Raw genomic sequence first — 26,309 nt, forward strand, 5'->3', positions numbered from 1 at the left:
AGCTCTGGATGTGAGGGGGCATGTCTGTGGGTTTTCCCACTGTGTGCTCAGCTCTTAAAAGTACCTGGCACAAAGCAAACACTGCTGAGTGAATAGATGAGTGATCAAAAGTCCCTGGACAGCTTCCACAGTAGAGTATTTGTGATGACACCCTGACAGTAGGTAGTCCCTTTACATCCCGTTTCTCAAATAAGACAGCATTGGTAGAATCAACCAGCAAAATGGGCTTGCTTTTGAGCTGAATTCCTGTTTCCCTTCCATGAAGAGCCTAAGCAGGAACATGATGAGGGATAAGCTGTCTGCTGTTTCAGAAGGCATGAACTTAGAAGTAACAGTGACAGGAAACATAAACAACAATATGTTCAGGCCGAGGAGGGCAGATTGTTTCAGCTCAGGAGTTCGAGACCAGCCTGAGCAAGAGCGAGACCTCGTCTCTACTAAAAATAGAAAGAAAATTATATGGACAGCTAAAAATATATATAGAAAAATTAGCCGGGCATGGTGGCGCATGCCTGTAGTCCCAGCTACTCTGAAGGCTGAGGCAGGAGGATTGCTTGAGCCCAGGAGTTTGAGGTTGCTGTGAGCTAGGCTGACATCACAGAACTGTAGCCCAGGCAACACAGTGAGACTCTTTCTCAAAAATAAAATAAAATTTTCCCCACAGAAGCATGATTCCTTTAGTAAATTAGGACTGAAATTTTTTTAACTATAAAAGGTAAATAATCATGCTATGGAAATTTTGGAAAATAGAAAAAATAGCCTACAATCTCACCTTAACACGACCACCATTTTTTTTTTCTGTGTAAATTGTCTTGCTTTTGTTAGATTATAATTTTATCCACTTAGAATTTTACCAGAAATTTTACTTAGATTTTGGTAAAGTTTTATTTTACTTAGAATTTTACCTGAAGGATTTGCCACATTATTGCATAGAATTCTCATCTCTCTTTGTAATGGGTGCATGAAAGATCTTGTGCCATTTTTAGATTCAACTATGCTCATATTACCCAAAATTTAGACTGTTGAGTTACTTGCCAATATAAAGTTACAGTGAACATATTATGTATACTTTATGTTTTAGGATTTTCCTCAAGATTCTCAAAAAAGAGGACTTTCTAGATTGAAGGCTATAAATATTTTTGTAGGTCCTCTTACTTATTTCCAAGTTATTTTCCAATTTATATGGTTAATAACAATGTGCAAGAATGCTTTTTTGTGCTACACTCTCTTCCATGATGAACTATTATAGTTGATTTTTAACACTTGTTAATTTAATAGCTTAAATTAGTACCCTGTTTAATTGAAATTTCTTTGAAAAGGGTTGACATTAAAATTCTTGTTCATTCCTTAGATGAATATTTATTGCATAATGCTTTGTACAGCGCTGTTTTGGGGAAAGAGCAGTAAACAAACATAATTCCTGCTTGCATACTTTGTATTCTTAACCTTAAAGATTGCTCATTTAAAAAAAAATGTGAAGTTAACTATTTCCCTCCAACCTCATATATTAATAGCTGGTAAGTGGCTAAGAAAGAATTGTAACCTGGTCTATTTCAGGCTCATGGTCTTTCCAATATGCTGCACAACTCTGAGAAGGGGAATACAGGAGTTTGTTAGCAGGGTGCCTGTTCCTCCAAGAAAGGTGCTCTAAGGTTAATTTAAGGGTGATACCATTGCTAAAACTCAGAACAGGTCTACAACATATCCTTAGAAGTTTCATTCCAAGTCATTTCATAAGGTGTATGTGGATATCAGTCTCATTGCTTTATATTCTCACCTTGTTTATGAACAAAATGAAATCCTCAGCTTCACCACACAACTTGTTATCTAGAGGAATTTTGGCTTTTCCAGAAATCAAATTCAATCTCAGGCAAGGATCATTTGTCTCCACTAAGGATATTCAAGGAGTGTGCCAGTCTCTGAAAACAGTTAAAAATACTTTAGTCAGTGGTAACTACATTGGATTACACACGTGAACTCCCAACTCTTTTGCAAAGGTGAAGACATTTTACATGATCTGGAATTTGCTTTGGTTTTTATTTTGTGTAAGGATGATCAGCTTCCACTCTTGCTTGGGTTGCAGGATCCTGCAAGTCCAGAGTGCCTGTGGGTTACCACAAGTGTTTAACCTATCTATGAATATCAGCCACAAGGACAAGGGAACATCTTTTTTTTTTTTTCCTTTTCTTTCTTTCTTCTTTTTTTAAAGACAGGGGTCTCACTGTGTTCCCCAGGCTGGTCTTGAACTCCTGGCCTCAAGCGATCCTCCCAAGTAGGTGGCATTGCCCATGACCCTTAGCACAGTATTGTTCACCTATCATTATAACACCCTGTTATAAATAGCCTATTTACTGGCATTGAGTGAGTTTAGATAGTGGCCTCTTTGGTGAGGGGTGAGGGAGACAGCATTTAGACAGCTTGGGCTTTCTTTCATACATATTTATATATTTGAATATATTTATATAGCTCTTTGAATATCCATAAATATCTTATCTATAATATTCTCATTAATCTATTTGCCTTTTATCTTCTAGCTCTAACCTAGTGATTATCTCAGAAAAATTAATCCTTATCTTCCATTTGTGATTCCCCCAAGAATAACCATAATTATTAATACCTCTGACAAGAAGACTACATATGCTTAAATCAAGACAAAGGAAATCTGTGTGTTTTGAAGGGAAAATAAATTTTAAAAAGAAACAAGTGCATCAGTCTATACAGTCCTTGAGAGGATCCAATAAACTCCCTTTAAATTGTCCATAATCTGCATGTTCATTTTCATTGCTTTGTAATTAAACTACTTCTATTGCACTAGCATAACTTAAAATGTAAAATAAAACTGAAAAAATAAAATATTTCGAATTTTATGCCTTGGTTTTGTTATTGCCCAGGTTTGGGGACAGAATACTGTCAATTGTACATATTGTTTGTATGAAAAAATGAATGGACTATCAAACAACCAGCTTGAGAGCCAGAGACTGACCTGCACGTATGTTATTTTTGGCTTACACTGTATATTAAATATTTTTAAATTCATTGCCAGTACTTAAGTTACAGATATTTCACATGGTAATCTGGGCTTCTTACTTCTTTTGAAAAATCACTGTCCGGCAGCACTGGGCCCAGAATTTTCATGTCATGCAGTCACCTGTGGCTGAGCAGCTGCTGCTTCCTTAGGGCTTGTTTCTCTAGTTTGCCGCAAGCCTCCCTACTCTCTGGTATATTACATCTGTTTTACTCATTTTCATTAGTTGCCCTGGCCCTTGAAGACATGAGTTTATGGCCTATGTTCCACAGTAAATACTCATTTAATGTTTTGTATAATTAACACATTTGTCGAATAACTCATTTGCACAAGTTCCACATATTCGAAATGGTTCCTCTGCTTAAGGGGTTCAGGATCTATTTGGGAAAGTGAGACATAATTGCACAGCAAGTGAAGTAAGAGTGTAAGCCTAGAGATGCCAGAGGGCAGTAAGTACTGGGTAATTTTGAAATGAGCAGTACAGTTAACAAGGACTGTGAACTCAGAAGGGTGAAAACTGAGCTGGAATGGCCTTGGGAAGATTAAGATTGAGACTGTACCTTGAAGAATGGATCAGAATAACATTGCAGGGAGGCTAAGGGAAGGGTGACAGGGGTGGTAGAGAAGGAAATGATGTAAAACATGAACAAAACCGAGTTGGTAGGAATGAGCATGTTTGGGAACTGGGTGTAGGTGTGTTTGGTTGGAATAAAGGAGTTGTTTAAAAGAGTACAGGCTCTCATCACTGAGAGCTATCTGATATCCACCCTTCAATACTCACTGTTTTTGTCCATTCACTTCAGAATTGTTCTGCAAATGCTCAAACAAGAAGGCAGCAAGAAGTTTGTGCAAATACTAGTCCACCTCTACTTGTGCGATTATGTTTTCCTCTTTCTTAAAACGTTCATATTACTTCTTCCTAGGTCTTCCTCCTCCAGGAAAAAATGGAGACAAGACCTTCATTTGTGGCATGTTAGGGTCTCTAGAATCAACTGGGAAAACTTGGTGTGAGAGATAATAGGGAAAGAGAGAAAAAGGAGGGAGGTGGGTTATGAAGTTAGGAGAAAATGCAAGGAAGCGTGGTGAGGAAGGGTGGGCAGTTTGGTATGTACTAACAAATTTCTGGAGGCGTCCAGGTTCCCCTATCCCTTCCACATAAAGACTAGGGCCCCCGTCTGAAGAGCCTTACCTTCAATTCTCCTTCAGGACACTTTGCTCTGGGCTTATTCCTCTAGTTCCTTGGAACCCCTGAGAAAGATCCCTAGGATGGCTTTGTATGTCCCCAAGTCCCAATAACTAATATTTCACAGAAGTTGTGTTAAGTGAAGAAAACTGGAATAGCCTTGTGTTCTATATAATTGGATGTAGGATCAAGGGAAATAAGTGCAAGCATCCACCCTGCTCCTGTTGCCCACTGGCATACGCTATGTCAACATTTGTAGTACCAGGCAAAGGGTTGGGTATTGGGTATGCTGAAAACCAAAAAGAACTGGATCCAGCAGAGAAGAAGCAATACTTTGAGAGTAGGTTCTGGCCTGGGGCTCAGCTGGGTTGGAGCCCTGTCTCTGGCCCCAACATAGAGGAGGATGTCGGTAAGTCACATAAGTGCCAGACTCGGTCTTCACTTATAAAACCAAGGGGGCTGGGCTAGGCAAGGCCTTCCTAAATCAGTTTTAAAGGAAGTTAATAGGTGTGAAGAAACTAAATATTAAGCAGAGTTAAATTTCTCTTATACTACTGGAACTTGGTGCCTTTAAAAAGCTGATGTGCATTGTGAATCTCTTAGAGAATTGATACGCAGCTTTTCCCAAGCTGAGTTGGTCACAGAACCTTTTACTCTGTCCTCAGTGCAAAATTATCTCCTCAATCCGCTGTTCTGTGAACTGTTTGGGAAAGGATGCTCTGTAGTTTTCCTTCCAACTCTAACATTCTAATATTCTAAGTTTGTAAAAAGGTAACAAAAGCCAGAGATGTTAGAGAGGCCAGAGATCTGGTCATGATATATCTCTAAAAAGATTGCAAATAGTGAGGTTTTAGAATGAATGCTATTGGGAAATGGATACTCTATCTCTGGGTCTTGGAGGCAGATAAAAACAGAAAAACGAGAGGGAAAAATTAAATCCAAAAAATAGGCATAGAATTAGTCGATTTTGCCATGAAGGGGAAGAGCAAAGAGTTGCAGAAGTTTTCTGAGTTATAAACTGGAGCTTTTTTCAGTAGAGATGTAATGAAAGAACCTGGGACTAGAGTCTGCTGACCTGGTTCTAGTCTGAACATGTCTGTTACTGGGCGGTGGAGCTTGTCGCCCATCTCTCAGGGCATCAGTTTCCTCAGTTTTCCAAGAAGAGAGTCTATGTTTATGGGCCCCTTGGGTTTTAAAATTATCTGATTCCATAGGCATCCAGTTTAAGTTAGTAAAGATTGAGGCCTTAGGAAAGAGATTTATTGAGCAAAGGTGCATGAGGAGGGGAGGGCCGAGGCTAGATTAGAGAGAATTGGGTCACGAGGGGCCTTTGCTAGCCCAGTGAGGATGGGTCTGTGGTGGTGCTTTGCTAAACTGTGAATTCCAACTACGAGGATTTTTCTGCAGAATTGCACATAGGCTAGATGGCATCCTTTCAACTGGCCACTTAGGTCAATGTGGCTTAATTTCCCAACTAAACCCAAGAGACATCTGAACTGGATTGTGTCATCATTAACTCTCTCAAGGAATTAATTTACTTGATTAACTTTCATCCAGATTTATGTTTTTATTTTGTTAGTACAGTGCCTGGATAATTGCACTTTAGTGAGCCGTTTCCAATTTTTGTTTGTTTGTAGTCTTATGACATTTTCTGGATTTGATTTTCTTCTTCGGTATTTGCTAAAGTTTGAGTAATCTCTTAATTATGAGACACAGTAATGCATGTGTTGGTAAATAGGTTTCAAGCATTAAATATGTATCTCTAAGTGTGATTACAGACATTTATTCCACAAGTGTTTGTTGAACATATACTGTATGCCCGGAACCCTGCTGTTGGGGTGAAGCAGTGAACAAATACATCCTTATTCTTATGACCTATGTGGAGTATACCTAGCTTCAAAGAAAGAATTATTGCCTATGAAGACATTTGCTCCCTCATTCATTTTTATTTTATATATATCTTTTTTTCGAATTTTTTCTTTTCTTTTTTAATTTTATTTTTTTGACCTGGAGCCACGCCCAAGAAGCCTTGAGCAAGTGGACTCCCCTCATTCATTTTTATTTGATGATCCTATTCATGTTAAGTCCTAAAAGAACAATAAAACAACTTTCAGCAAAGTTTTGCCAAAAAGAAAATACGCTTAGTCATCTTATATACCCAATACATGGTATGAGAAGAGAAAAATGTTTGATAATGTTTAGAAACACCACTGCAGTAAACAACCTTATGCTTACATTTCTTCATTAGATCATTAGGTCACACACAGTACAAAACCCACAAAGAAGCTAAGAGACTTTATGTTAGATATATCCCCCTGAAAATCCTTAACTACTGTATGCCAGCCTCTCCCCAAGCAGTAAACTTTGATTATTCACCATTTGATATTTACTATGATACACAGTGAAATAATGAAGGCACAGTGATGCCAGTCATTTACTTCTGAGTTGAGGGTAGGGGTGCACGCTTGGATTGGTTCTTCAAGTATACATTTTTCCCGAACATACTAGTTTCAGTGAAGAGTTCTGATAATTTTCACAGCTATACTCTAAAAGCTACAGGACAAAAATAATTCACAGCAGGTGGGTGTGTTGGCTCACACATAATCCTAGCATTTTGGAAGGCTGAGGCAGGAGGATCTTGAGGCCAGACGTTTGAGACCAGCCTGAGTAACCTAGTGAGACACTGACTCTATAAAAAATAAAATAAAATAAATATAAAACTAGCCAGGTGTGGTAGCGCATGCCTATAATCCCAGCTACTTGGGAGGCTGAGGCAGGAAGGTCCTGTGAGTCCAGGACTGTGAGGTTGCAGTGAGCTGTGAAGACGCCACTGAACTCTAGCCCAAGCAACAGAGTGAGACCCTGTCTCAAAAAAAAAAAAAAGAAAAAAAAAAAACAAACCAAATTCTCCAAAGCATGTGCATCTAGTTTTATGTAGCTTAATCCTTAATTCGAAGTCATCAAATTAAGAATATTTTAATACATTGAAATACAGTTACAACCCTATTTCTCTCAGGGCTGCAGACCAGTAGTACATCTCTACTTTATTCCACATTCTGGAATGTTCTTCTCCCCAATTTCCTTCTGGCAAATTATTTGTCCTTAGAGACCTGGCTCAAATGTTACCAATGCTATGAACATACCTGTTGCAAACTCCTCCAGGTGGAAGTCACTACTTCTCTGTGACTGTACCTATAGTCAAGAGAGGCCTTTGCTAGCCCAGTGAAGACGGGTCTGTAGTGGTGCTCTGCTTAACCGTGAATTCCAACTACGGGGATTTTTACTTATAGTACTTATCACATTATTGCGTTGTTACCAAAATCTCAGCACTTGTCCTGGAGGCTGCATCAGAAGAACGAGGACAAGTGGTTTGAGGAATAGGAAAGAAGATTTATTAATTTGCCAACAAATGGGGAAGAGAGAGACTACTGTCCAAAAATGTCATTGTCCTAATAATAAGCAGATATACAGAGCTTTTAAAGGGTGGCTTCTCAGCTTCAGGCAATTGCTGTTCAACTACTGTTGATGCCTCATCTCCACCGAAGACAATCCCATGACCTCCTCATGGGACCTCCCTCCTCCAGGTCCTGAGGGATGGCTGAGCCATCTCCTGTAACACAAAGAGCAAAGGACATTCTCCTGCCTGTCCTGACTGCTGGCCCAAGGCAGGGATCCAGTTCCTAGTTCTCAAAAAGAGTGAGAAGATTCTAAAGAGACAAAACTTTTTTGCCATTTTTTTCAGGCCATTCCCTTTGTTACATATTCCCCACTGTCAATATTTCCCTTCCCTGTCTATGGGAGGAGCGGTGACTACGCTGTTACAGCATTGCCGTATGTATCTGCCTTATACACTGTCAGCTTCTTAAGGACAGAGCCCATGTTTCTATTTCTCCTTGTCTCTTACCGATTTGGTGTCTGAGCGACACTCAAATATTTGCTGAACGAGTGGATAAAAAATAAATATGGATCCTTTTCCTTGTGGTGGAATATTTTACCTATAAATTCCCCTTAGAGGACAATGTACTTACCCTATCTGTTGTACAGATATTCAGATTTAGACTTAATATGAAAATTAAATCGTTGTAACTGTAGATCTAGACTAAACAGTTGTGAGGAGGATGTTGTTTCAATTTGCTGAATCTGTTAAAACAAGAAGCTTCTCCCGCTGTAGATTTAAACCCTCCACTGTTTGGGAATGCACAGTCTGTCCCAACAGTCAGTGACTTCCTTGAGCCTCTGAGGCTGGCAAGCCATCCAGTCTCCTGATGCCTCAGGCCAAGGAGTGACTTAGCCGCATTAACTTGAACTGCTGGCAGTAGAAATCCTAGTTGTTATAAAGGTTCTAGCTTTTGTACTGATGCTAATTTTCTCAGGCACTGTTTTTGTACGCAAACTGGTCCTGCTACCGGCTGAGCAGATCTGCTGGCAGAGAGAATATGCTGCCAGTGGGTTAGAGTTTGGGATATACTTCATGACCTACTTCCCTACCCTGGGTTTAAACCTTTTACTCTTCAGTGCAGCAGAATCTGAGAGGCTTCGACTTTAAACAATGACTTAGTGATTGTCTTCTGAGCTCTTAGTAATAAGATTCAGAGTGATGGGTCAGAATCAGTTGAACTTTTGAGCTCTGTGCTTGCTTTGTCACTTGGGGCTTTATGATACTGAGCAAGGCATTTGTCTTCTCTGAGCCTCAAACAGGCAAAAAATGAATGCAATACCTACTCCTCCTATCCCACAAGTCCTTATGAGATTCAAACAAGTGAAAGTTCAGAAGGTCATAAACTGTAAATCCCAGTACAAAAGGCACATTATTACGTGTTTTATATAGTAGGCATTAATTTAGCATAATCACCATGTGGATGTGTACAAAAGGGTACTTAATGTATTATAATCATCATCTGAATCTGGCTCTGCAGACATCTGTAGATGTCTATAAAAATCATTTGCCTTATCTTTTGAGTTTGTGTGCCATGTAAGAAATGATTTTTCAAAGGCTGTGTCTAATTTGCTGCTTTCTGCACTTTAGACGAAGCAGAAGATTAACCCAACTTCTGGAATATCCTGTGTAACACTCTTGTGAAGTCAGGCCCAGTGTGTGAGTGGGCAAGTTCTCAATTGCCACGTTGCAAAAGAGAGTTTGGGGATTTTGTTTGGAAGTTTAATTCTTTTGTGCTGACTTTAGTCAGCTGCGACTTGGAGCACTCAAATGAAAACAAATGCTACTGTCCTGGCAATCAAGGGAGGCTTTCAGCAGCTTGGGTAGCGTCATGAAGGGTATTTATTTATGACTAACTGTACATGAGGCAGTGGGAAAAAATTTGATCCCTAAGACCCAGACCTTCACCAAGGAGCTCACAACTGCTAGGATAGGTAACAGAGACAGGAATAAAAGAGAACTTGGTTTTTTAAAAGTCTCATTTTCATACACCTGTATTTGGAAGGCAAAGGAAAGTGAGACAGGAATAGGACTGAGAGAAAGAGGTGTTACCAGAGAATGCTGTTGAGGAAGAGCTGGAGGAAAGGGGAATAGTGGGGTTGGCTCCTTGGTCCAGAGTGGTCAAGGCTAGAACTGCCATAGTCACTGATCCTGGGTGAATCACGCATCCTTTATGGGCCTTAGTTTCCCTGTGTGTAAATATGGGAAGCTAAATGTTCATCTCAGATGTAAAACTTTACAGTTTTATTATGTAGGTTGGAGCATAAACTCGTAAGGGGCAGTAGAGAGTGATGGTTGAGGGTTCTGGAGCCGAATGCTTGGGTTCAGATGCAGCCTGCCATTTACTGCTTGTGTGACCTTGGGTGATTCACTGGGCCATGTTTGATCTGAGATTCCTCCATGATAACAGTGACTGGCAGAGAGCAAATGTCAGCACACGTGAGCTATTCCCCTTGACACATCCTCTAGAATACAGGAGCATTTGGGAGCTAAGCCAGTATTTTTGCAATATGGAAACTACTTGTTTTCTGTGTGATAATAAAACACACAAAAAATTTGCAACTAGAAAGTGACAAGCTTTCCTTTTTTCCCTCCCTGAGATTGGATTGCAGCCCTAGAGGTTTGCTGGGAGGGAGAGAACAACTGAATGTTCTAGGGTGAGAGGGTTATGTTAGGGTGTTGGATCCCTCTGTGAGCTGTTTCTTTTCTCTGATCTAGGTTGTGTTGTTATAAAACCCTCTCACCCTAGAACATTCAGTGGAGTGGTAGTAAGGCTCTCCTCAGATTTGCTTTATAGTTTGGAATGAAATTCTTGGATATGTGAAGTAAACAATTTGAAATTTTATAATAGAGCAATCTCGTGAGAGAAGCTTACTATTACATATGTATTTTCATGCTTTACAGGTTGACTTAATAATTTCCTCCAGTGCTTTGCTATGTATAGAGGATGCACCTGTGCCCCACATAGAGCTCATTTGGTCTAGGCATAACCTTAGTGTGGGACAACAGGTTTATTCTACAAAAATAAGTAGTAAAAGAAAAAAGCAAGGACAAGTATAGGAAAGGTCCCTAACCAGATGGGGATCCACCAAAGATCTGGAGCCTGAGCAAGTCTGCACACTGATCTGTAGCGTTTGTTGACTTCCATCATGTAAATACTCCCACCATGGCCAATTTCAATCTATTGACCTAATGTCAACTGACTTGCAAAATTCCTGTAGATTTATCAGTTGGTTTTTGTAACCCAGCAAGAGCTGGCTTCAGCATACCACTGAAGGGTGGTTGACAAAGAAAATAGCAGGTTAAAAGAAAGAAAGAAAGAATGAAGTCCTGCAAGCTAAGCTTGAGTACAACATGTGAGGTGGTGAGACATGAGGTTGGAATGTAGAATGCGACCAGACTGGAATACCAAGTTCAGATTTGTATTTTTCTGTAGGAAACAGGAAGTCAACGGAGTTTTTAAGCAGCCAGGTAAGGTGATCAGCCTTTTATGGTAGGAACTCTGATAGCAGGCTGCAGCAGGTTAGAGAGAGAGAGAATGTTGTCTAGAATTCAAGTTTGTAGGCAAATGCAAAAAGTAATGAGCAACTGAGTCAAGGCAGCATTGAGAGTGGGGGTGGGAGCTGGGGGTAGAACTAGATTCAGAAAACATTGGTAGGTGAAATTAATTTACACATTAATAATCACAATGGTGATTGATAGGAAAAAATGCAAGGGAAGGAAAGAACTGAAGAAAATATCAAGGTTTCTAGCATGGAAGCTAGACTTATGGTCAGATAATTAACTGAGAATTTACTATAATGAATTGCTGTGTTGGGGCTGGAGAAAAGAGAGTAGACCATGTTAGTTTTAAGGAACTTATAGGCTAGATCCTGGAGATGGTTGGAAATGTGGACCTGGAGCTTGAGAAAGATAGGTCAGGGACTGGAGATAGAGATGTGGAAGTCATCTGTTTATGAATAGAGGTCATAGCCATTCAATTTAGTAAGCCGCTAGTAAGTACTTGCTATTTGCCAGGCACTGTGCCACGATAGTACATTGGCTTGCTGATGATGGAAAGCAGGAAGAGCAAAGTTGATAAAATAAAAAAATGGAACTTCGGAGAACTTTTTTTTTCTTTTTTTTTTTTGAGACAGGGTCTCACTCTGTCGTCCGGGCTAGAGTGCAGTGATGTCATCATAGTTCACTACAACCTCAAACTTCCGGGCTCAAGAGATCCTGTTGCCTCAACCTCCCAAGCAGCTGGGACTACAGGGAGGCGCCACCATGCCTGGCTAATTTTTTAAATTTTTTGTAGAGATGGGGGTTTCGCTATGTTGCTCAGGCTGGTCTTGAACTCCTAGGCTCAAGCGATCCTCCTGCCTCGGCCTCCCAAAGTGCTAGGGTCACAGGTGTGAGCCACCCTCCCAGCTAGAGCACCATGATTTAAAAGGCTGGTGGGCAGGAGAAGAAGAACCAATCAATAAAAGACCAAAAAAAAAAAAAAAAAAAAAAAGACAGGAAGGGAGAGGAATTGTTAGTGTGACCAGAGAGATGAGAAATTGGAGAAGTTTCAAGAGAGAACAAGTCGTTATCAAATGCCTGCAGAGAGGCCACGTATGTCATTGATGTTGGCATTGGGGTCATGGGGTCATTGGTGAGCCTAATCAGGACAGTTTCGTCAAATGTAAGAGGCTGGAAGCCAGATTGCAATGAGTTGACGTCAGAGAGGGCAGTCTTTGAAAAATCACTGTCTTCTTTAGGATAAAGACAGAACTGACATCAACAGAAATCAAGTTCTTTTTAGAGATAAACCTCACTTTTCCTCCTTGCCACCTGTAAGCTTATCTTTTACCGACCCTCCCAAGGCCAACCCTTCATCTGCTTTCTAGTAATAGATCCCATCTATTACTATTCCTTTTTTATTTTATTCAACTTTACATTTCCTAGTTTCCCTGAGCAAATTAACTTTCCTTCTCTGGTGGAATTTACCAGGTGGCCTAAATCCTCCCAGACATGCTGCTCAGGGACAGCCCTGTCGTTTGATTGAAGTTGGGTTGGAGTAGAAATGCAACCCTCAGCAAGTGAAGGCATGTCTTTAACCTTGTGTTCTAGTTGAGAACAGGAAAGGGGACTTTGATGCCTTGTACATTCCCTTTCTGTCCTTATGGGGTGACAAAGTGGGCAAAGGACTGAAGTGTGGAACTCCAGCCCTACAACCAGAAACACCTATATGCCTTTCCCCAATCTTCTTTCCTTCTCCAACCTACTGACCGTTCATTAAAACTCAGTTCGCCTCAGCTGAAACTGTGTCCAGGCAGCCTCTTTGGATAGCCTTTTTCTCTCCCAAGATTGGTTATATACTACTGTACTTTAAGGTCTGTATCTCTATTTTTGAAGTTTCTACACCATATCAATCATCTGTTGTGTCTAGGATATCTTTTTTTTTTTTTTTTTTTTGAGACAGAGTCTCACTCTGTTGCCCAGACTAGAGTGCCGTGGCATCAGCCTAGCTCACAGCAACCTCAAACTCCTAGGCTCAAGTGATCCTCCTGCCTCAGCCTCCCGGGTAGCTGGGACTACAGGCATGCGCCACCATGCCCAGCTAATTTTTTCTATTTTTAGTTGTTTGGCTAATTTCTTTCTATTTATAGTAGAGATGGGGTCTCACTCTTGCTCAGGCTGGTCTTGAACTCCTGAGCTCAAACGATCTGCCCGCTTTGGCCTCCCAGAGTGCTAGGATTATAGGCGTGAGCCACTGCGCCTGGCCTGGAATATTTCTATGTCTATATATTCCTCAAAAACAGGCCCTGTACTTTGTTCATCTTTGTACCCCCGAAGCTTAGCATAGTTATGACCAAATAGGCATGGCATTTAATAAGTGTTGGTTGAATGAGTTAGTTGACTTGATTCACTTAGTAATTCTCAACCTTGCTATGCATCAGATTTACCTAAAGAGCTAAACAAATACCCAGGCCTTACGTCTCACTCCCGAAGATTATTTTTCAATACGTGTGGGATGGGATCCAGGCATTGGTAATTTTTAAAAGCTTCCAGGTGATTATGATATGCTACCAGTTTTGAGAACCATTGGCCTAAATTAATTAAATAGAGACACCATTGCCTGCTATATGGCAGAAGTTTTAATTAAATTCTTACAAATTTTCATGCAGATAAGTAAATGTTCCATTAGATTATAGATTTTTCTATAATCTGCACGAGTAGAGCAGAATATAGACAGGAGAATTAAAAAGCTGTTTGACAGAATGAGTGACCATGCTGGAAAAGTTGGAGAACCACTGAGGTAGAATCCAAACCTTTGAGTTTGAGGAACGAAGCAGGTAGTGAGTTGGAATCGATGCTGTAAGTATTTAATGCAGTTGGTTCGTGTTACAACTTGAGCAAATACTAAGTTATTTATGTGTGTGGAGTGTAGTGTGCTACCGGTTCTTCTTCAGCCTCCCCATCCCCCTTTGATACAAGCATACAAATAAGCTTTTTGGAGATAATTGCCTTATATCTTTTGAATCTGTAACAATTTCAGAACTTGGTAATCCATGTGGTACTGACAACAAATGTGCGTAATGGGAAAAATGATAGTCTCAGCTTCCCTAGAAACACTGGAATATCTGTCCCTGGGCTCACATTTCTTCATGCAGTGATCTTCTGGATCAGAGGTGTAAAGATAATGATAGCCAACTCGCACAGGGCTTGGTATGTGACGGGCACTATTCCAGGTGCTTTAGTTTCTGCTTGCAACAATCTTTTGAGGTAGTCAGTATTATTATTTCCACTTTACAGATGGGAAATTGAGGTACAAAGAGGTTTAGTAATTTGCCCAGGGTCCCAGTGCTGGTAAGTGGGGGAGCTGGGATTTTAACTCAGGCAGTCTGGCTCTGGAGTCTCTACTGTTGACTTCTGTGCCAAATATGCCTCTTTTAGACTGAGCTTTTTATTGCCGTGTCCTCCTGCCTCCGCTTTGTTTACTTACCTTATCTACACATAGGCATTCAAATTAGAACACTTCCTAACACTTGGGCCTGGGATCCAACCCTTTTCATTGTTACCCACACCCATGATGGGCTTTTGTCTTCCATTAAGGCCCAATTCAGGCCAGGCACCCTAATGGATTTCATCCCCAGACAGAAGAAATTCCTTTCTTCTCTGATCTTTTGAGCCCATTAGGTAGATCTCTCTCTCTCTTACCACTTAAATTACTCAGCTAACTAACAGCAGCTATTCATTTACAAGCCTTGGTTCCCTCTATTACTCTAGGTTCCAGAAGATTGTTTCTTTCTTCCCCTCAAATTTCTCTGCCCATAGGCCACATTCTATAATTTATATGTCTATTTTTTTTTTTTTTTTTTGAGACAGAGTCTCACTTGGTTGCCCAGTCTAGAGTGCGGTGGTGTCAGCCCAGCTCACAGCAACCTCAAACTCCTGGGCTCAAGTGATCCTCCTGCCTCAGCCTCCCGACTAGCTGGGACTACAGGTGCCTGCCACCACACCCACATAATTTTTTCTATTTTTAGTTGTCTGGCTAAATGTTTTTCTATTTTTAGTAGAGACAGGCGTCTCACTCTTGTTCAGGCTGGTTTCAAACTCCTGACCTCAAGCAATCCTCCCCCTCAGCTTCCCAGAGTGCTAGGATTACAGGTGTGAGCCACCATGCCCCCCGGCCTTATATGTCCAATTAATCAACAGAAAACAATCCCAGTCATAAACAGAACAACTAATTTACATATTAATAAGCAGAGTACAGTTTCTGCTTGGTTTCCTCTCATGCCCGCTTGTCCTTTGATCATCAGCCAATCGGGCCTGGGTAGGGAGCCCGTGCCTCCACCAGATTTTACCGTCTGGTTCCACTGAGTTACAATGAATACCCCCATCCCCTTCCATCTCTGTAGACAGAATTCTTCCCCCAGATCCTGGAATGGTTATGGAGGCAAGTTTTAAGACCTCTAGCACTGCCCTAGATTACTTCAACAAGCCAAGGCTAGGTAATTTGGAGCCCACTGGGCCCTTAACCCTTGGCCTGCTTCTGTGTGCTACTTCTAAAAGGGTTTCAGGAAACTTTGTTAATTCCAGAATGTTACTTGAGTGAATCTGAATCTTATTTCATAAACTAAAGGATACAAGTAATACAACTTGATCTATATTTTAAGCCTTCATTCTTTTGGTAGAAACTTAATCCCAGTCAGTTTAGGAATTCTAACTCATCACTGTTTGCTTTTAGATTTTCGAGGCTCTTACACAGTGCTGAGGCATTTGAGGGTTGGGAAAGCCATCTGGATATCACTCACTCTCAGCCCACATCATTGTTCCACCTGGTCCTTGGTGTTTGGTCCCTAAAGGTTGCCCTGGGATAGCCTTTGTTCTTATTGGTAAGATAATGGACACTTCAGGTCCAGTAGTGCCCACTTCTAATCCTGTGGAACCGTTGAGTCTGTATAATGGGCTGTGGAGGACAGAGAGTTTGTCTCAGGTCCATCTGCAAGACATTCATGCAGAACTTGCTACTTTTATGCTTTTATTGGCCACATAGAATCATTCTGTTTCTCCTTCACCAGCTGGAGCCTGGGGAACACTTTAAGCCATTTAAGCACCATCTTCCTTGACATAATGTTGCATCCGCTCTCCCCTAGGGTCTGGCCTCCTGCCAAGGTTCTGTCTGGACATGAGGCTGCATCCCAGGGTTCTTTTCTCACTGGATCCCAGATACCTATCCATGTATCCATCCTTATTTCATCTCCAGCACTTTATCTTCCCATCTCCTACCACCTAGCCTGGGAAGTCACTTTCTATTTTAGGAGACTTCTTATTCATCGTGTAATTCTAAATCAATGTATTTTTTAAAATTCTCCAAATGACATAGTCTGTTAAAAATCAAAAGCAGGAAGATACTCCTATTTCTCTGCTATTTTTCTCATAGCCTTTCAATGAAGTAACAACTGTGGAAAGGCTTGGCTGCTGAATTTATTTGCCGGGCAGTAGGCGTAGGAGAAGGAGTAGTGAGAAGAGCTAAGGGAGACAGTAGATATCAGAGAAAAAAAGTTGGATAATATTCACACTTTCATCATGCCACATGACATCACAGACATGTGAATGTCATCCCATGCTGGTTGGGGCCCAGAGCACCTTCCTGGGCCCTACACAACGTCTCCAGAGCAATTCTGTGTGTCTTGCAGCCCCATTGTGGTTTTAGGAGTCCAGCTCCTAAACTGGTTACTTAATCTCTAAGCTTCTCTCCTCTCCTCTCCTCTCCACAGGGAAGAGACTAGTACCTATCCCATAGAATTGTAGCTGGAATCCAGCAACCTACCCTAGCACTCACAGTAGGCACACAGGCAGTGATAGCTATTATTAACAACAGTAGCAATACAAGTGGTTCAGGACAGTTTATTGTTCAGTTCTCTTCATTCTCAAATTTTGAAATAGTCTCGATATTGGCTGTCGGATAAATGTTTTTATTCTCTAATTTATCAATATAATTTCAAACATTAGCAGAGTTTTTCTTTTAGCAGCTTTCTGGGATCTCTTCCCACCCATCCACCTACGCTTTCTTACTCCTGTCTTTTTTCCCTTCATAAACAAACTGTTCCTTTTCTAATCAGCATGTCTGCCCCCACACCACCCTGTCACTATTGTAAACAACACAGATGGTTGTTCGGAAATGCTGTTAATGCAAGTGAACATAAACTAACATGCAGAGGTGTTTTTTGGAAAGGTATGGGCAAAACTGAGTCAAACCTGCATGTGCTCAGAGCACAAGTTACATAAAGGAAACCCGAGATGGATTCTCTCGGAAAATGAACAATCTTCCCAGATCTTATCTTGTAAAGACAATTTGTGTGTTTTACAGTTTTCCTGTAGTGAAAGAAACTCATATATAATTTGTTTTAATACTTCATGAAGTATTCATTTAATTAAAAAAATACAGTCCGAAAGGGAACAGAGCCAAGTCTGCCATTTCTCTGTTCATATTTCATTATTTCATGCCTGTCAAACTGTTAATCCTGTGAGAAGTGGAAGGGCTCCTGCATGTTGTCTGTTGATTGGTAACCGTGTTGACAAGGGTTTATTGTGTCTACTCCAGAGACCTCGGCAAACACCACGCTTCTCAGCTGTGCCCGGGCAGATCTCAATATTCCCCAAGTTGGACTAACATTTCACCACAAAAACTCAAATGACGATTTGCCAAAGAGCTTAAATTGATAGTTAGAACCCTCTGTGCCTGCACACACGCACATGTGTTTAATGTCAAGGACAGTAACAGTTGTTTTAACTTTTTCAGTAAATCGGGCAGTTGATGTCAGGGCACATATAGAAGTTGAATTCTTTTATTAATATTCATTTGCTCTGCTGCTTATACTTGCCAGCAAACGAATTTTAATGGAATTCCTGAAATAGCTGTTCATTGTTAGATTAATTGCCTCCTGTTCTTGTTTTTCATGAACACTTGCTAATGGTTTTTATAATGTAGTGCTATCTAACTCTTTTCATGACAGGGTGTGTATCTATGTGCATGTATATGTATGTGTACATATATACATGTACACGCACGCACGCATAATGATGTTTATAAAAGAACACTGGAATAAATGGCTCAGGAGCTTGGCTGCCCAGGGGCCGAGGGGATGAGCACACCTGCATCCTCTTGAAGACACACCAGTACGCCCTGTGCATAGGCCGAGAAGGTGTATTATTGTGCATCGCAGACCTCATATAATCTTGATTTTTGCAAAGAACATTATTACCTTGACCATGTGATGGCATTAATGGTTTCACTAATCACAAGTGTTCTGTTTCATATTCTGCAAAAGAGCACTGTCGCTCTCCAGCTGTTCCCCTTTCTAAGGAACTTGTAGAAATGGAAAGAGGAGAACAAACTCTGCAGAGTCTTTGCTGGGTAGGCAACTTAGGTCTCTACTCTCCTTCTGCAACCAAATGACTTCCCATGAACACTGAGTGCAGAGCTCAGTTCCCTCAGGGTTCAGAGGGAAAGAGAAGTCAGGCACACTTCTAAAAACCTCCTGGTTATTGTCACTTCTTGGCCTTTTGGCTAAGATCCAGTGTAAAAAGCTCCTGGTTATGTCTGAGCTGATCTGCTTCTAAATGCCAGGGCCTCAGGTGACCTTGTTCCTTTTTTCTTGCACACTCATTCCTGTCTCCTAATCTCAAAACAAACAGACACAAATATATAAGTTTCAAAGCACTTTAAAAATAATATAAATGTAAAACTTTTCTCTCTTTTATTTGCATTTAAATAAAGTATCCTCTCATCACTTCACGTATGTTATTGGAACAGTGATGGGCTCATTTAGGGGAAAAAAAGAGATTGCATCCATTCACAAGTCCTAGGTTTTGAGTCCCATAACTACCACTAACTAAATGGACAAATTTAGTTAATTTCTAAGCCTTCTCAGTAAAATGGGGCTGATAATAACTGTCCCATTCCCCTGTCGGAGCTGATCTGAAAATGAAAAGGAGAGCTCATATATGAAAATATTTTGTCAGTCTAAAAGCAAAAGGTAAATACAATTTGTTGTTGTTGCAGAAGTGTCCCGTGAGCCCGCCAATCCAGTGGCCGTTGCATGTAAGAATTGGGGTACTGCGAGTTGGTGAGTGTAGCTCTGGTAATGACAAAGTTGACACGTGCTCTTCTTCCTTATTCCATCTCTTATCCTGCAGAGTAACCTGATACAGTACCTGGGACTGAGCCATCACCTGCTTGCACTGAATTTTATGATTGTTTCTTTTGCCAAAAAAAGCACATGGTCGTCTGCCCAAGTGAAGGTGACCGACACTGACTTTGATGGTGTGGAAGTCAGAGTGTTTGAAGGCTCGCCAAAGCCAGAAGAGCCACTGAAACGCAGTGTTGTTTATATCCACGGAGGAGGCTGGGCCTTGGCAAGTGCAAGTATGTCCTTCAGATTTTTGGCATTGTGGTTGGCCCTGGGGGAGATGTGTGATTGGGTTTGGCTTTCTTAGTAGGGAGGGAGAGGGGGACCATGTGACTCAGTTCCCCTGGACAGTCCCAATTACCTTTGTTGTCCCAGCATAATTATAAATAGTGTCCCCTTTTCACTCTCAAAAGGGCTCTGGTTTGGATGGTAAATTATATGGTTACCCAAGTAAAGGTTTTTGCTTGTTGGTTTGTTTGTTAATTAAGGGAGGCTGTTTTTTTCCTCCTGAGAAAATGAACAAGCTGATGAAAATATTTTCTGTGATCTAAATCATAGACTAACTTATTGTGAAGTGCTGATGATAGCTTTCTACACCAAAACAAGGTGAGGGAGTTTTATGTATAGCTCTTTTGCCCATTTGTGCTTTGAAGACATATTTCTATGAAACAGAACAGGTATTTTCTAAATATATGTGTTAACTCAACATTTTATCTGCTTATGAAAACAAAGATTAAGATATAAAAGGTATGCAACTATTAAAAGGAAACAGTCTTGCAAAGTTCAAGAATATTTTCTTTAGAGTTGGACAACTTTCATGAGTAGAACACATTCAAAATGGCAGGCAGCCAAGTAGAACAGCTCAGGGGAAAACCAACCAAAGAGGATGTTGGGACCTTATCTCTGCCTATAATGATCATGGAACTATGGATACTTCCTCATCTTTAGCCCCGAGCTTTTGGCATCCCCTAAGTTTAAAAGTAATGGCAATTTCTTTGTTTATTTTATTATTATATGACTTTTCTAATGCAGCAAAGGTCAAAAGTATAACTTTTTCTAGTAATCCCATTTAACTCCACATCCATTGTTTATTCTTTTATTCGGTGATTTTTCACGTTTTCAACAGATGTTCACTGAGTATGTAAGTTTCCTGGGATGTAGGACTTCAGTGCAAAGCTCAAACAGTTGTGGGCCAGCCTGGACCGTTGGTCACTCTACTGTGTGCCGGAGGATAGGGATACGAAAACAAATAGGACAGAGTTTCTGACTTAGAAAAGACTGAATCTTTAGCATTGGACACTTGCCAGGTGAGATTGCCCTGGAAGACAGGAAGCGTAGATGTCAGGAATGGTATGGGTTACAAGAGGCAACCTGCCCTTTTCTGCATAATTTTGACTGATCACTCTTACCAGAGGAAGAGCTTGGGCTGGTGGAGGTATGCAGGTGCTTACGTAGTTCTTAAACCTTTGGTTCTAAGATTACCTTGGAAAGCCTATAAATAACGAAACATTGGCTCTCTGTTGCCACAGTGTAGATATCAATTTATTGAAAGGACAAGTAAGAGATTAAATTCTTACATACTAAAATTGCTTCTGTCACTGCAGACTTTTGGATCCTCTTTCTAAGAAGTGCTAAAGACTCCCTAAAATTCTAGTTTCTTATGTGTTGGTTTAAAGAGAACATCATATTCTTCAAATTGGTGACTTTCCTGAATTATAGCAAATGAGGACATTGAAAGAGCAAAATTTTATGAAACTGCTTACTTGGTATGGTTTTTTTGAAAGTTATATACATTTGAAGAGCTACAAAATCAGAATTAATTTGTGCATTTCATATAGTCCATTATGAAATAAATGTTTAATTAGTTAAAGACATATTCAAAATCTAATATATGTTTCCTTTTATTTATAATTGCATTTTATCAGAAACCAGATTTAATTTTTGCATTCATACATTAATTCCATTAAGATACTCGGCTGGGCACCGTGGCTCACGCCTGTAATCCTAGCACTCTGGGAGGCCGAGGCGGGTGGATCGTTTGAGCTCAGGAGTTCAAGACCAGCCTGAGCAAGAGTGAGACCCCATCTTTACTAAAAAAATAGAAAGAAATTATCTGGACAACTAAAAATATATATCGAAAAAATATGGGCATGGTGGCGCATGCCTGTAGTCCCAGCTACTCGGGAGGCTGAGGCAGGAAGATCGTTTGAGCCCAGGAGTTTGAGGCTACAGTGAGCTATGATGATACCACTGCACTCTAGCCTGGGCAACAGAGCCAGACTCTTGTCTCAAAACAAAAAAAAAAAAAAAGGATACTTGTTAACTTTTGATTTTTATTATGTTTTTATTATTAATAACTTAACTCCAAGTCTAAAAACAATCCACACTTAGAAGAGTTTAAGACTGGTCGGGATTAATGACCTGTTTTGTAATGATTGTTCTTTGTCTCTTTCAGAAATCAGGTATTATGATGAGCTGTGTACAGCAATGGCTGAGGAATTGAACGCTGTCATTGTCTCCATTGAGTAAGTAATTAATGCTAGTCATGGAAAATCTTATTTTATTAAGAAAGGATTCTAGACAACAGTCTAGTTACTTAATTTTGCCAGTGATAAAGTAAAGTTAAAATAAAGGTCCAGGGTGGTGAAGTGATTTGCCCAAGGTCACAGTCCACATAATCAGAAAGAAGTGATTTCTGATGTAAAAAACTTTCTTGAACTAGCTTTATAACGCTTTGAATTACCTTTTTTATTTTTAGTTTTGAAAGTTCCTGGAAAAGGAATTAACTGAAAAACTAGAAAAATGTACAATCAGTTACCTGGAACATAAAAGCCTGATACTAACTTTTTTAATCTAAAAAGCAATCAGGATCTTAAGAGAATCTCTCTTACAGCCAATAGTTGGAAACGTTATTCTCTTAAAGTCAGATTCTACAACTTGGACCCTGGGAATAGAAGTAAGTGTTCAATAAATCTTAAAGGCATAGTTAGTAGTAGTAGTAGTAATATTAATAGTTTGAGTTATCTCAACCAGTTCCACGTAAGCCACTTTTCTGGGCAACTAAGAAGTATATGGATAATATTTATAACAATTATAGTGATAGTAACAATACAAAAAACATGATGTTCCATGCATTGTGCAAGAGCTTTTGCATATGTGTCTGTCCTCCTTTAGGTCTTTGTTTAGATACCATCCTCTCAGCCAGGCCTTCCTTGACAAGCCCATGTAAAATTGTAGCCCACCTTCCTTTGCTTTATTTCTCTCCAAAGCTATCATCAATGTCTTACAGACCATATATTTAACTTATTATGTGGGTTTTTTTCCCATGAAGCTCAGCAAGAAAATTAACTTATTATGTATTTATTGTAGTAAGTGGAAATAGACAACCTGAATTTCATAAAGGCAATAATTTTAAGGATTTTTGTCTGTTTTATTCATTGCTGAATCATTAGTGCCTGGAAACATCCCTGGCATATCATGGGTATTCAGTAAATATTTATGAAATGAATGAATGAAGCATCTTATTTAATTCTCAATATAGTGTCCAAGATAATATTTTGATATCTTTTTCACAAACGAGGAAACTGAGACCCAAGAAGCTAAATAATTTGCATGAGGCCAAATAGCTAGCTAGTCACATGGATGGGCTAGGGGCATTGAACCCAGATCAGATAGCTCCCGAGGTGCCGATACCTTTTTGACCCATTATCAAGCCAATATTGAAGGAAGCTGAGATGCTGAGTGACAGGGCAATGCCATCAACCACTTTTCATGCCCCAAGCTCACTCAGTTATCCCTTTCCCCTGCCTCTCTGTCACCTGCTTGCCTGTTGATGGCTTACCTCCTCCTTGCTCCCACTCCAGGTCTGAGATCTAAAAGAATCCTTTCTTCTGCCTTCTCTTGGAAGGGCTGTTCTGACCTTGCAGACAAAAACCCTAGGATCACACAGAGTGGTGCTGTGGCCGCCTTAGCAGATTTGGCTCCAGACAGCTCTGGACAGCTCCCAGGCCTTTCCAGACTCTCCGCTGGGCCTCCCAGATCACTCAAGGCCTCTCAGTGCAGTTTGGTAATACAGGAACCTTCAAGGAAATGATCGTGGCAGCTGGCCACAGGAAACCAGGCGCTGCTTAAGCAGTGAAGCCCCATCATGGGGCAAGGCCCTCCAGCTGGGTATTGAGGGACAAGCTTCAGGAGCACAGGGGTGGTTTCCCATGTAGCCCTAGCTTATTGCAGGCCTGAGTAAAGGATGGAAGCTGGGCTTACTTCACTCGGATTCTTTATTCACCACACAGGACTTACCCTCCAGGGCTTCAGTATTAGCAATTGGCAACATGCCCCGGAGCTGTTCCTACATCCCTTCTCTGCCTATCAACATCTGTCTCAAGTAAAACAGGTTCTTTTGAGTCTAGGCTTATCATAAGCCACAAAAGAATGGATAAGATGTTTTTAAGGAGATTTTTTTAAAAAGAACTAAAATATAGAAGGGACTGCTTTCATCTTCTCTTTCCACTGTGCCTAATCTGCACAGTGTGGCATCCAGATGGGAGACATCACAGAGCAGCCATCAAGGACCATGACTCATAATGGTGAGCTCGGGCAAGCCACTTAAACTCATGTCAAAAGGGGTTCAGAATCCTTCGTGTGTGTTTTGAGCTACTGGGAAAAGGGCCAGGTGTGGTGGCATGTGGCTGTAGTCCCAGCTATTTGGGAGGCTAAGGTGAGAAGATTGTGTGAGCCTAGAAGTTCGAGACTAGCCTGAGCAACATAGTGAGACCTTGTCTCTTTAAAAAAAAAAAATTCGGGGAACAGGATCATGTCTTCTTTCCTTCCTTTGTGTGTCCAGCACCTAGTACAAGGCTTAGAGTGTGCATTCTAAGAAAATATATGTTGAGTAGGGATAATGACTTCAGAGAGTTGTCATGAGAATCAGTTTAAACAACTGATATCAAAGGACTTCTGATGTTCAAAAGCACAAGACAAGTCTGGGGGGTTAGTGCTTTAGTCTATAGAACGAGAAGGTCAACTTACAAATGTGTGTTTGGAACTCAGCACTTTTTTTTTTTGCAGAAATAATGAGATGATAGTCCTTGTTAGGATCTGGGCCAGCCCACAGAGAGCCTATGCTCTAGTTAAGGCATAGCTAACATCACATGATCTTGTTGTTTCTCTTGGAAAGTATGTTCAGAGATCAAACTTGGGAACATAATTCTTCTCACTGGCTCTTTCCTCTTTCTTTTATTCCATAAATATTAATTGAATTTCTATTGTATACCAATTACTATGTTAAATTCTGGTGACAGATTTAATTCCTGCCCTTATCGAGTTTACCGTCTAGATGAGAAAGCAAACCTTGAACAAGTCATATTAAGTGTGAGAAGTGATGTGAAATAGAAGGGAAGTAGTAATGGAAGCATCTAATAGGCAAGACCTTTCCTAGTTTAAAGGGACAGAAAAGGCATCTTAAAGAAAGTGATGTTTGGACCAAGCCCCTGAAGATGAGCAGAACCTAGTTAGACAGAGTGAGTTGGCCATGGAAGTCCAAAGTTGTGTACTGAGAGGGCGTAGGAGGGAAGGGAGGGGGCAGAGAGCATTATGGGAATGAAATGCGAGAGAAGACAGATGGGATAGAAAGTCCGGGGGTGACTGAGGAGAGCAGAAGTAAAGGCGCTGAGCCTGAGGGGCTTCAGGAGGATGGTGGACTCTTGCTTCTCCTGGAATTCCACCTTCTAGCAGAGAGGCTGTCTGCAGCCAGCTGTTCCTTATCCTTGAGGCTCACGGGAGTGGGCAGTGGTGTCTTGGCTTCTCTTCATGTGGGTTGTGGCATTGGGGAAGATGATGGACAAGGATTGGGGACAGCGCTGGTGATGGAGTCATCTCATAGGATATGAGACCAGGGGTGGAGACTCCTCGAGTCACGTCACTGGTGCTGGCTCAAGGGTATAAGGACAGACCGAGTAACCGAGGGAGGTAAAAGCCTTGAGTTACAAAAAATAGGTAAAAACCATGCCTACTATTTAGTAGCTTCTACAGCACTATGCTGTTTTTTTGTATTAATCTCGCAATGAGTATTGGTAAACAAATGAAAAAGTTGATCTTATAATATCATTTCTAAGATACACAGATTTATATAACCTGGGAAGGTCTTATTTTATATTCACAAACTTTATCATATATTCATAAACTTCAATGCAGTTTAGCTATAACACAGCACCTTTTTATCTCTAGTATGTATAATGAAACACAATACCAGAACCCTAAGACAAAAGTTATAAGGAAGATTTAATTATCTTTTTAAAAAAGATAAAATACAAGATAATAATAAAGTAAGTATGTTGAATGTTACTCTACAAGGGATTTATCTTGCTTTTGGGGGTGTGGAAAATGGATTCAAATTGTGTTTTGCTTTTAGTTAAATCTTTACTACACTCATAAACTCTCCATTTTATATGGATGCCTTTAGACCTATTCCCATTCCAACAAATGGTAGGTGGCATCGTGTGTAGAGAACTTAAAACTTCACAGAGCTGTAAAGAACACTGCGGGTGTGGACAGAAGAGACGCTGAGTACTGATCTTGGTTTGCTGCTCACAGAGTTATGAGCGATGGGACTTTCATGCTTGTTTTGTTTATCCTTAAAATTAGAAGAGTGCAAGCTGACAAAATCACAGAGCTTTCAGGAGGCACGGTAGGACACATATCTCCATAACTGTTTGTACACTTAAGATAGTCTGAAAAAGACTTAGTGACAGTGAGCTAGCTCTGACCTTCCCTCTGCTCCTTGTCCTGCTCTTCCTTAGGGTCAGGAGCGAGTGGAGAAATCCTTGCTCCACACCCGCATTGGGCACCCCTGGAAGGTGGGCAGACTAAATTCCTCAGGAGTTCCCCTCCCAAAAAAGGAAAGACTTGCTCAAAACTTGCCTTTTACTCAGTCCAGGCTGACTGACCTTAGCAAACCTAAGTAGAGTCACATAGATACTTTCCTACTACAGAGAGAAAACATTG

At 40.6% G+C, this 26,309-nt stretch overlaps 1 protein-coding gene across 1 annotated transcript in view; it reads left to right on the forward strand.

Moving 5' to 3' along the window:
- NCEH1 (neutral cholesterol ester hydrolase 1) overlaps nt 1–26,309 on the forward strand; it is a 43,930-nt gene that overhangs the window by 10,746 nt on the left and 6,875 nt on the right. Inside the window, exons 2-3 of the mRNA XM_069472927.1 lie at nt 19,315–19,543; nt 21,763–21,832. Of these exons, the coding sequence (XP_069329028.1) occupies nt 19,315–19,543; nt 21,763–21,832 (299 nt within the window). The remainder of the gene's footprint in view (nt 1–19,314; nt 19,544–21,762; nt 21,833–26,309) is intronic.

This window comes from Eulemur rufifrons, chromosome 7 (assembly GCF_041146395.1).
Source record: "Eulemur rufifrons isolate Redbay chromosome 7, OSU_ERuf_1, whole genome shotgun sequence".
Lineage (NCBI taxonomy): Eukaryota > Metazoa > Chordata > Mammalia > Primates > Lemuridae > Eulemur > Eulemur rufifrons.